We start from the raw sequence: 12,533 nt of genomic DNA on the forward strand, positions 1-12,533 counted from the left end.
ATTACAAGACGTGAGACACTGGCTGATCATTAATCAAGGGACTCGTTATAATAATAATCCACTTCCACTGTAGGCTTACAGACTAATTCTCATTTATATTAATACCATTTTGAACTGCTCCTGGATCATTATTAGAGCAGGCAAAAAGGGTCATCAGACAGGGGTTTGATGTACAACCAGAATGGTGTAGGGACTTGGTGCAGAATCAATCCCTGTCCTCCAGTATTTAAGCCAGAGCTCCTGCATTTTCTTTGGTCTGTGTCTGAGCTGATACGCAGTTCTCTTCCTTCCTCCCAGTGATGTGGCAGATGGTTTAGGCTGGCACAGGTGGCTGAGTACCACCTGCTGCAGCTTTTTCTGTATCTTTTGCTATATAATTCCTTTTGTTGTTGCTGTTTCCAAAGGAAGACTGGAGACAGGAAAGAAGCAAAAAGAGAGCATGAGTGATGCTGATATTGTTCAGTGCTTTCTTGTTTTCTGTTGTGTCATTGCTGGGAACCTCTAGCTAGTGCCTGCTGGAGTGCTGTGAGCAGTTTTGGAACTTTGACTTCTGTGATGGAAAAAATGTATCTGTTTATTATCTCCTACTGTAACTTAACCCATGCTGAGGGATAACATTTCCTACTGCTGAGTGCTGTGAAGTGAAAAACACTATTGGTTTTAGACAACTAGATGTTACATCCTCTTGACCTTCTGAACTCCATTGGAAAAAAAAAAAAAAAAAAGCTTTGTAGAAAATAAATTCAAGCTTAAAATAAAGAAGAGGACAAGCCTTATCATCCAAATGCATAAAAGACATGAGTGGGTGGGGGCTGTGGTTGATATTGTGGACTTCAGAGCCTGACACCGATATTTAGTATCTGTTGAGGCAGTGAGAGAGGTACACTCAGAGAAGCATTTCTCTGAGAATGGGGTGAATTACTCTCTAGAGTCAATCGTGTCTCTCTCTTGACTGCAGAGAGACTTGAAGAATAATGTAGAGTAAGTGACTACCTTTTTAGTGGGAAAACTGAGATTGAATGAGATGCATCCTTTGCTTCCAGATTACAGTATTATGGTGGTTATAAGATATAACTTCCAGCCAACTTCCTATCTGCATGCTTTCTCATTTGAAATGTAACTGCTGATTTCTTGCTGCTTGCATTGTGAATAAGCTTTTAAAAGCTACTTGCTTTTACACACACATACACTACCCCAAAGATTAAAAAAAAAGTAAGTACCACAGCACTACTCACAGCCTACTTTCTTAGGGAAATCCATTTCAGGTAATAAAAGACAAGCAAAGTGCTCTTATGACAAGCAGTGCCACGTGAATAATACGTAATCACAGTGGAGTCAACCCTGGTGTTTATGTGTGTAAGAGAATTTATTAACAGAGAGATATTGGAGGGTTGCACTTTGGCTTTAAAAATAGTCTGTTGCTAAAAAATAATCTTTGACCATATTTGAAAAAGCTTTCCTAGGACAGAAGAAATTCTCAACTTTTTAATGACAACCAAAATTTTTTATTTTATGTTAAAGTGAACAGTGCATTTTCATGTCTTTTATGTAGTGTAGTGTTTTGCTTTCAATTCTCTCATTCACTATTTGAAAGATCCCCCCCCGTCCTTTTTGTTCATTTTACCCTTGTTTGTTTGTTGTCATAGATGAACAATAACCTGCCTGTTTCCAAGAACATATACTATACACACCCCAAGTGTTTACTAGAAATGTAAAAAACCCTTTCATAATAAGAATGACCGCTGTGGTAATCAGGGAGACAGCTTTGATTAAGAACATCTGTTAGCAGATTCCATGTTTTAAAGTCAAGCAGAAGACAAGATATAGAAAATGGCATTTTCAAACTGTGCGCTGGTCTCCATGGGGAGACTGACCTCTTCCAGAGATACAAGCCAAGAGCATAAAAAAGAAGAGACATCAAAATGTGTGGAGTGTGTGTGTAGTTTGAAAACATGACACCTTTTTTTCTGAGGTTCTGCATCTTTAGATTTCTAAGCACTATACATCTGAGGAGTGTGGAAGAGAACCACACTTCTAAGCATTGCACTGTTTACTCCTCAAACACATCACCACACAATGAAAAAGATATGGTGACCCACTGCTCATTGCCTTTGTAATTTTTTGTTGTTAGTTCTTCTTCCCCCTTTTCTCCCTCCCTTTTTGTCTTTTGTAGGATGCCAAAGCTATCTATTAGCAATGTGTAACATAGGAAAAATGGCTTCAGATTTGAGTTTTGCTGATATGAAATTGTGATGTGGAAGAGGTTGCTTCTTAACAATTTGTATTCTGAGCTGGATAATAAAAGATTTTCTAGCCCAGCACACTTTCTCCATCATTGTTCAGGAGAAAATACGTAGGAAACCGTAAAGAGCCAGGCTTGTCTTCAGTGAACTTTGTGATACACTTTCCTAGGATCTTTCAGTCAGCAAGGTATGGTTGTCCTGAGCTGAACATTAGATACAGAATGTTATGTATGATAGCAGCCCATAAACTAATCCTTCATAAAAATCTAGGTATCTAAGCGTGTTTTGACTTTGATGCTCAATTCTTTTGTTTTGTGTTCTGGAGACATTAAGTTACTGATCTTACTTGGAAAGGATTCTAATCTCCAACAACAATAACAGAAAAGAAGACATGCACTTTCTATTTATATTAAAAAAAAAAGAACGTTAAAACTAATTAAAAATATTAATCTTTATGGAAAGCTTTCTTCTGCTCATTATAAAAAGTGGGACAAAAGAGAATGAATGAAGATGAAAGCAGGAAAACAGAGGTTAAATATTTTCTTCTTTGCTAAGTTGCTCTCCTGAAAGCTAATAGAAAAGCTAACATATGCAATATGATAAAATTTGGGATAGTCTCCCAAAGATCAATATGGAAGTATTTCTTGGGCATGAATGGATTGGAATGTGAAAGCCAAAGTACTGCTTGAGTTGAAACTTTTGAGAGATATAAAAAACAAGGAGAGGTTTCTACAGGCACACTGGTAACTAATTGAAGGCCTGGAAGAATGTAGGGCTGCTGCTGAGTGGCATGATGATGAGGAACATGGAAAGGACTAACACTCTTAGGACTTTATCCCAGCCTTTACAGACAAGCTGTGTTTAGTAGAGGAGGATCAACAAGGGTCAAGCAAGTAAAACTGGGTGTAAACAAGTTAACGAAATTGTGTCAGGAAGCTTGGGTCAATTGCTCAGCTGAGGAGCTTGAAAGAGGACCCCTTCAACACCTGAGCAGAGGGAAGCTCAGTGTCCAGGATCCTCAACTCAGAGCAGTAGGAGCCACCGATGGAGCCTCAAGGGCTGCTGCTCGACCCAACCAGGAGCCGGCAGCTCAGCTGACATGAGCAGGGACTCACAGGGGGTGGAGCCAGCAGGGGCGGCAGCAGCTCTGACTGCTTAAAAACCTGCCCCAGGGAGGGCGAGTGACCAAGGCGGGCAAACGGGCGGGTTGAGGCAGTTTGTGCGGGCAGGGGAGCGGGATGGTGAGCACTCACCTTATGACCAGGGTGCGGTCTGGAAGCTCTGTTCTGGCTGCCGCGGCAGTGGGCAACGCAGGCACCCAGACAGAGCCAATGAGAGGGGAGGCTGCAGTGCAGATCTCAGAGTGCAGACAGTGCCTGCCTTGGTCTTGTGAGGAGACGGTGCACAATGGGCAGGGCTGCACTGGGTGTGTCCTGGTGGAGGTGCTCCTGCAGCAGGGGCTGAGCTGCAGGACACTGTCAATAGGCTAAAAGATGTCAGGGAAGCTGAGAGGAAGGAGGACTGTTTGCTCCAGGCCCAGCCTGTGCAAGGGCTTCAAGCATCCATTGTAGCTCATGGAGGAAAGATGGAGGCCGTTAGCCCAGGAAGCTAGGAAATAGTAACAAAAAAAAGCCAACAACAACAACAACAAAAAAACAAACAAAACAAAACAAAAAAAAAACAGAACAAAAATGGAAGAAGAGGACAATTAAAAACAAGGGGCTTCCTCATAAATGTGATATCCCCACCCCGAACCACTTTCCTGTCCTGCCAGGGGCTAATGAGGAAACACACTTGCACCATGAGAACAGTGATGGGAGACATTACTGTGGAGATCTATTACAGACCACCTGATCAAGAGGACTGGACAAAGCACTCTATAGGCAGATATGAATAGCCTCATGCTCACAAGCCCTTGTTCTCATGAGAGACTTCAACCACCCTGATACTTGTTGGAGGGAAGGTACGGCCTGGCACAGGTAATCCAGGAGGTTCCTCAATTGTGTGGAAGACAACTTCCTTCTGCAAGAAATAGAGGAGCCAAAAAGGAGAGGTGCCCTGCTTGACCTCGTGCTCACCAACAGGCAAGGGCTGGTTGGAAATGTGACACTCCAGGGCAGCCTTGGTTGCAGCAATCATGAGATGGTCGAATTAGAGATCTTCAGGGCAGTGAATGAGCAGCAAGCTCACTGCCCTGGACTTCAAGAGAGCAGAGTTTGGCCTTTTCAGGAACCTGCTTAGTAAGTTTCCATGGGAAATAGCCCTAGAGAGCAGGGGGGGGCAAGACTATTATATTCAAGGATCATGTACTGAAAGCACGGGAGTGTTGCAGCCTAACTAGAAGAAATTGCATCAGGAGGGCCAGGAGACTTCCTTGAATGGATAAAGAGCTGCTGAGGAAACTGTGAAGGAAAAAGAGACTTATAAAAGGTGGAAGCAAGGACAGGCAGCCTGGGAAGAATACAGAAATGTTGTCCAGGAAACTAGGGAACAGGTTCAGAAAGCTAAAGCCCAGTTTGATTTAAACTTGTCTAGGGATGTTAAGGATAACAGGATAGGATTCTATAGGCACATTGCAAATAAAAGCCAGACTAGGGACAATGTGGGCCCTCACTGGAAGCCTTCAGGAGAGCTGGCTACAAAGGATTTGGAGAAAGCTAAGGTTCTTAATGACTTCTTTGCCTCAGTCTTCACTGACACATATTCTAACCACACCACCCAAGTCTTGGAAGACAGAGGCAGGGACTGTGAGAATGAAGACCCTAATCCCACTGTTGGAGAAGATCAGGTTTGAGACCATCTTAAGAACCTGAACATACGCAAGTCCATGGGACCTGAGGAAATCCATCCGTGGGTCCTGAAGGAGCTTGCAAATGAAGTTGCTAAGCCACTGTTCATCATATTTGAAAGATCATTGCAGTCATAAGAGGATCCCTACAACTGGAAAAAGGGAAAAATAACGCCATTTTCAAGAAGGGGAAAATGGATGACCCGGGGAATTACAGACCAGTCACGCTTACCTCTGTGCATGGCAAAATTTTGGAGCAGATTCTCCTGGAAGGCATGCTAAGGCACATGAAAAACAACAAGGCGCTTGGTGACATCCAGAATGGCTTCACTAAGGGGAAAATCCTGCCTGACCAACTTGGTTTCTATGAATGGGCTATAGAAATGATGGACAGAAGTAGAGCAGTTGATGTCATCTACCTGGATATATGCAAGGCATTTGACACTGACCCACATGACATCCTTGTCTCTAAATTGGAGACATCAGTTTGATAGGTGGACCGCTTGGTGGATAAAGGACTGGCTGGATGGCTGTATGCAAAGGGTTCTGGTCGGTGGCTCAATGTCCGGCTGGAGACCAGTAACAAATGGTGTCCCTCAGGGATCAGTGTTGGGACCAGTCTTATTCAACATCTTTGTCAGTGTCATGAACAGTGGGATTTAGTGTGCCCTCAGCAAGTTTGCCGATGACACCAAGCTGTGTGGTACCGTTGATACGCTGGAGGGAAGGAATGCTATCCAGAGGGACCTTGACATGCTTGTGAGGTGGACTGATGCCAACCTCATGATGATTAACCATGCCAAGTGCAAGGTCCTACACCTGGGTGGGAGCAATGCCAGACACAGCTACAGGTTGGGCAAAAAGGAAATTCAGTGCAGCCCTGCAGAGAAGGACTTGGGGGTGTTAGTCAATGAGAAAATGAACATGAGTCAGCAGTGTGCACTCACAGCCCAGAAAGCCAACCGTATTCTGGGCTGCAACAAAAGGAGTGTGACCAGCAGGTCAAAGGAGGTGATCCTGCCCCTCTACTCTGCTCTCATGAGACCTCACTTGGAGTATTGTGTGCAGTTCTGGTGTCCTCGACATAAAAAGGACATGGAACTGTTCAAACAAGTCCAGAGGAGGGCCACGAGGATGCTCAGGGGACTGGAGCACCTCCCCTATGAAGACAGGCTGAGAAAGTTGGGGCTGCTCAGCCTGTGGAAGAGAAAGCTACATGAAGACCTCAGAGCAGCCTTCCAGTATCTGAAGGGGGCCTACAGGGATGCTGGTGAGGGACTATTCATTAGGGACTGTAATGATGAGACAATGAATAACAGGTTCAAACTTAAACAAGGGATATTTAGATTGGGTATAAGGAGGAATTTCTTTACTGTGACAGTGATGAGGCAGTGGAATGGGACACTGAAGGAAGTTGTGAATGCTGTAACCTTGGCGGTGTTCAAGGCCAGGCGGGACATAGCCTTGGGTGGCATAGTTTAGTAGTAGGTGTCCCTGCCCATGGCAGGGGGTTTGGAACTGGATGATCTTAAGGTCCTTTCCAACCCTAACTACTCTATGATTTTATATGTTTGATACAACAGGATGTGATGCATCTGAGCATGTTCAGGGAGCTGCTTTATATCATTGTAAGGCCATTCTGTCATTAAGAAACCTTGGCAGATGCCTGATAACTGATAAAAGGCAAATGTGACATCTGTTTATGAGCAACAGTCATTGAGAGATTTTCTTGCTAACTTTCTTCAACAACAGGTAGACATATATAATTACATTAGGATTAGTATCAGTTTTTTTGCTGCACTCATTTATAATGGAAAAAGAAAAGGAAAAATGTTATGCTGCTTTCTTTCAACTTTTAGAAAAGTTTTATTTTCTTTCCAGACTTGATGCTTATTCTCAATTATAACTTGTCTCCCAAGATGAATGGTTATTTTGTTTCAAAAGATTTCTTACCACACTTTTCAGTTAAAGTCTTAGTCATAATACACAAGAGAGTATTAGAGACTGATGTCAAGCTGCAAAGTGCTATAAGCATGACAAATCTTCACTTTAAGTCTCAGGATTGATTTCCTTTTGAGGAGGTGTGATCTCCTTCTGTCTCTTCCCTTTGGCACTTACTGACTTGGGAACATTTCATATTTTCCTCTTTCTGAGTAGCAAATGGCATTAAGCACTACTCCTGAATAATTTTTTAAAAAGCCACTTTTACAACAGGAAACAATTAGTGTGCCAGCTGCACAGATACACTGTTGCGTATTGTATAAGGGAACCAAACGAAATATTTTAAAAAACACTGAAAAGTCTGTGAAACTTTTGGGTCTATCTCCATATACCTCTTATCATCAAAAAAACCCAGGTCAAATTGATTTTTGTTGTGCTTGCTGTAGATACATGAAGGCTGTGAAATAGGAGTAGGACTAAAAAAGAGAACAAAGAATTTAATTACCTGTTAGTCCTTCATCATCTATATGTAATATCCATACATTATTGGAAGGGGTATAGTATGTTTATTGGAAATGGTTCTAATTCTTTGTTTTAGCGTATATTATTATATTGTGTTTCTTGGTAAACAGAGAAGTAAACACATTTTTGTTGAAATCCAAGAAAAGGCTTGTTCATGTTTGACCTTGGAGTACTTGACTTTGTAATGAGCAATTATGCCAAGGGGAAAAAGCTGAGAAGTGAAAGTCAACATCAGAAAAATAAGAATGGAAATGACTAACTGAGTTAACAACAGAAAACCAAGTGGATGTGACCAGTCTGGTTTACACAGAATAATTAATGCCTCTGAAGATGGATCACTGCAAACTTGACACTAAAGTATTTTAGCTGTTTATTCCAATATATCAACAGCAATAACACATCATAATAAAATATTGCAGAAGTAAATTCATTCATATTCTTAAAGTCATGTCTATGCCCAGGCATGAACCATAATGCGTAGGTAAATGACTCAGCCTCAAGAATGGCAGTGCTTAAAAGCTGAATACTTTGTCCCTTTGGAATGATTCAATGTAAAATTAGGAACCCAGAGTATCCTGGCAGTCAAGAAAAGCTGTTAAGCATTCCAGGGGCCTGGTCCTGGGAGTCCTCATATTGAAGAACGTCACTTACTGTGGATAACTTATACAGGGCTGTGTGACCTAATTCCTTCTTAGTTTGCCATAAATGGCTATAAGAGAATGTTCTGAGCACTTCCTGGAGGTGAACCAACTCACTTAGAGCAAAGCTCATTCTTTGTAAAAGTCTGTGTAGAAGAATCATACAGTGTTACAGTACCTGATTTATGAAATCTCTAACCCAGGAAGACAGGTAGTCTGGGCTGGGATTTTACTTCCGTACCAAAACATCTACTTTTGGGAGTTTGAATAGGAGCTAGCAAGTTCATTCAGTTGTGTAAATATTCAGCTGGCTCTAAAACAGGTAAACAAAAAATAGGTAATTAGGGACCTAAGAGAATAACTGTTTTTCATGAACAGACGCAATCTGTAGTCCATTAATTGCATTGACTAGCTTACTATTATCTATAATGGGGGCTTAGATAGTGGCCTGCAGCTGCACAGGCAGCTAAATTCAGTTTAACTCTGCATAAGGTTTCCATTTTCTGCTCAGCCTGAGGGGATGAAGGCCTTGTTCAGCTCCTTCAACAAAGGAGGCTACTCTACTAATCATGGGTAGTTCTAGGTGAATGATGCAAAGAGAAGAAAATCAGGGGCACAAAGGATGAGGGGCTTGGAAAGATTGCTGTTCTGTCAAGAAAGCCTGGGAATCTGAGGGTCAGTAAGGGAGAGGGATTATGTCTGTGTGTTTAGTTATTAACACTTCCTGCTCGCAATTTAGAGACCTTCATGTTGCACTGGTTATTAATCCAGTGACTCATGCAGATGGCAGGCAAAGACCTGGGAGCAGAGACAGAACTCCCCTCACTGTCTTCCCCAAACCAGAGGAGTGTAGAATCCCTTTTGTTTGACATCTTGTGTGTTTCTTCCTACCAGTGCCCTACTTCTTTCACATCCAGTTGAGAGAGGGTGGGATAGAATATAGCTTGATCCACCCTATGCTGTAGCTTGGTAGTTAATAAACTCCTGGGATGTCAGTGGTGATAGAGATTATGAAATTCTTAGTAAGTCTCATAGCAGAATCCTACCCTTAAATTGCCTATTAGTCTGCTATTCTGGAGCTTAGTCTATGAACTTTTTCCTGTAGCAGGTGAAATATTTTGAGTGATACATAAGAAAGCCCTTGGGTAAAAAGATACATCATGAATAAATGATAATGGTCAACAGGAACGTCTATTCACAGGAAGTATTATCAATCAATATGAGTGACTACTGAGAGAGATTTAGGGCTGAGACTTTTAAAAGAGCATAAGCAATCCATTTCCCTTGAATTTTCAGCAAGAACTGAGGATAGATATATATAGCCTAATTTATTTTAAAATCCTAGCCTAAATTCTCACCAGACTAAAAAATAGAAGACTTGATATTGCATCCTGCTGCTCATAGAAATGCGCCAGTGTTGATATGTGTATTCCTTACTTTATCAGACCTTCCTGAATCTTAATATCTCTGTAGAACTGATTCTGTCTGGAGGATTCTGATCCTAACCGACCGTTGCCATGGTATTGGGTTATTCTTTGCTGTGATCAAGAAGAGCAAACAAACTTGAAAAAGAAACTGACTTTAAAGCATATTTTCAAGCCACAGTGCCTGAGACTAGTTTTTGAAAACTAAATCTTGATTTTTTTTAATACAATGTGGCAGTTGTTAAATACTTCTAAAAAAAACCCATACCTGTGACCAGAAATGTTGCTGCTTCACTACATACATACATAAACAGAGAAAAATGCAGGAGGAGAAGATTGGGACAATTCTTGCACTATTTGAAATTGTCCATTTTTATTTAATGGTGTTATCACACACTGAACTGAACCCCCTGATTTCTTCAGAACATTTGAAAGAGCAGAGCTTTTTGCAGATTATATTCCTGTTTTACTAGGCATATTCCAAAGATGGTGGAAGACAATAAATGTCTTTTTGATATAGCTGAGCTTTTCAATTGAGAGCATAATAAGGAATTTGTACCTGTCTTCGATCTTGTCGTGGTTTAAACCAAGTCCCCCAACTCCCGGAGAGTTAGGAAGGAGAATCCAAAGAATGTAGCCCCCATGGATTGAGATAAGAATGGTTTAATTGCTAAGGCATAACACAAAACCCCTACTGCCATTTACTACTACAAATAATAATGATACAGCAAACAGCAAGTGAAAAGAATACAACACCCCACCAGCCACCAACCCATAACTCACTCCACCCTGCCTGGCCGAGCACCGCGTGCTCCCTCCTGCATTTTCCTCTCCAGCTCCACCCCTCCAGCCCTCTCTTTCCCAGTATGCATCCTGGGCATCACGTGCTATGGTATGGAATACCTCATTGACTAGCCTGGGTCAGGTGTCCTGTCTCTCCTTCCTCCCGGCCTCCCCTCCTCCACCTGGCTGGAAAAAACCTTGAAAAAAACACCCTCAAAACATGCTCAACCCATGACAGATCTCTAGATAAAAATAGAGCTCTTCTCTTACACCTGTTAGTATTCATTCAATGGCAAGTATGTACAGAAAGTGCTACAGAAGGCTTTAGAAATATGTGAGACAATATTTTCTGTATGCAGGCACTGTCATAGTAAGTTCATATTTTTCAAGGACAAAGTTCCCTTGATGAGAAAAGGAAAGGATCCTAAGAGACATCCTGGTGGTGTATTATCCATGATGATGACCCCAGAAGGATTCACAAGTTTCAGCAAGCAGTATTTAAAACAGTAAAACAAACAATGTGAAATTATGTTGGGAATGAGATAACTTTTCACAAGTTTGTTATTTGTAAACAGGTAATTTTATCTGCTGAATTACTACTATCTTCTTCCTATTCTACAGGCAGAATTCACAGCCATGAGGGACCAGTACATGCGAGGTGGAGAAGGCTTCATTATCTGCTATTCCATCACAGACCGTCAATCCTTTCAAGAAGCTGCTGAGTTTAAGGAGCTTATATATCGTGTCCGGCACACCTATGACATCCCCTTAGTGCTGGTGGGAAACAAAATAGATCTTGAAGAATTCAGGCAGGTAAGCAACTTTGCTGTTGCTTTTGACTTGGTTTTCCTTGGCTACCTCAGAGATTTCTGTAGCATATGTTGTATAGAACAAGATGAGGTTTAATCAAAGAGCAACACACTAGGACAGGTAATAAAGAATTTATCAGTACTTTTCAATTATATGTTATGAATTTTAAAGTAGCTTTCATAGCATTCAGACGTTCTTTGTTTTTACTTTGAAAAGAATCCTATTATTTTTGTTGGAAGTCATATGTATGTTCAAAATGGAAAAAGATTCAGTCAGGATCTTTGTGGCAAAAAAAAAATTATTTTCTTTGGATATTACTAGTTTTAATTAAAGCATTTTCAAACTCAGACTGAAAAGAATTCTAGTTAAAATAGAGAAATTATAATCTATGGAATTATCTTTGCCTGGAAAACCATCAAGATTTTCAGATAAGATGAGAAGACACAAGCCTTGCATTCACTTTGATTTGTAGACAAAATTTGAGCCACTACCACCCACAGAGCAGTAGATTTCTTTCACTATGAGAGCACTGACTGTGGCAATGTCACAGTCTTTAGCAATCTTTACTCACTCTTTTGCTTCTTCTCTGCTTCTTCCTTGCTGTTTGTACTTATGTGTATGTGTATGCAAGGGAATGAGTTGGAGAGACACCATCTTTGAATGGGTTGGTTTGTGAGCCAGTACTGAATAGAAAATATCATTAATCTTAAGCTTTATAAAGGTGAAAGACCCAATTTTCCTGTATGGATCTCTGAAGAGGTTATACACACTATGATTCCTGTCAAATGAGACTTCTGTGCACACATATGTAACAGTTAAAGCAAATGATGTTTTTCAATTCATTAGCATCTTTGCTCACAGGATCCTGTCTACTCTTTTCCAATTATCCTGTCACTCTTCTCACCACTTCGTCTTCTTTCTTCTACCTGAGGAAAATCCATTGCAATGTTAAGACTGAAATTAGCCTAGAAGATATGATGATACACATTTAAAACACCACATCTGTTTCTAGATCATTGACTTTCTCCCTAAATCACTGTGACAAAACCTTAATGGTAACAATCCAGCTGCAGTTTAACATGCAGCTTGAGCCTTCAAACAACGCCATGTGTATCGTGCAGTACAATCTGTGCAGCTTCTGGGATACTTACATACTAGAGAGGGAGGAATGTGGGTTCAGTTGTTCTGCTGAGAGAACAGGACATTTCACCTAATCCCAACAGAAACAGGACATGATTGGTTAGCTGCAGTTACCTATAGATGAGGTTTCCAGGAATATTCTATTCTGTAAATGATCTTTGGCACTACCTCTTTCTGATTTTATGTTTTGTCAGGCTTTTCTATTTTAATCACTGTCAGTGCTTATGAAAATATACGCCTGATT

At 41.1% G+C, this 12,533-nt stretch overlaps 1 protein-coding gene across 1 annotated transcript in view; it reads left to right on the forward strand.

Annotated features, from left to right (window-relative positions):
* Positions 1–12,533, forward strand: part of RIT2 (Ras like without CAAX 2) — a 201,488-nt gene that overhangs the window by 96,943 nt on the left and 92,012 nt on the right. The window contains exon 4 of the mRNA XM_005151731.2: positions 10,961–11,152. Within this exon, the coding sequence (XP_005151788.1) occupies positions 10,961–11,152 (192 nt within the window). The remainder of the gene's footprint in view (positions 1–10,960; positions 11,153–12,533) is intronic.

The sequence above is a fragment of the Melopsittacus undulatus genome, chromosome Z (genome assembly GCF_012275295.1).
Source record: "Melopsittacus undulatus isolate bMelUnd1 chromosome Z, bMelUnd1.mat.Z, whole genome shotgun sequence".
In the NCBI taxonomy this organism is placed as follows: Eukaryota; Metazoa; Chordata; class Aves; order Psittaciformes; family Psittaculidae; genus Melopsittacus; species Melopsittacus undulatus.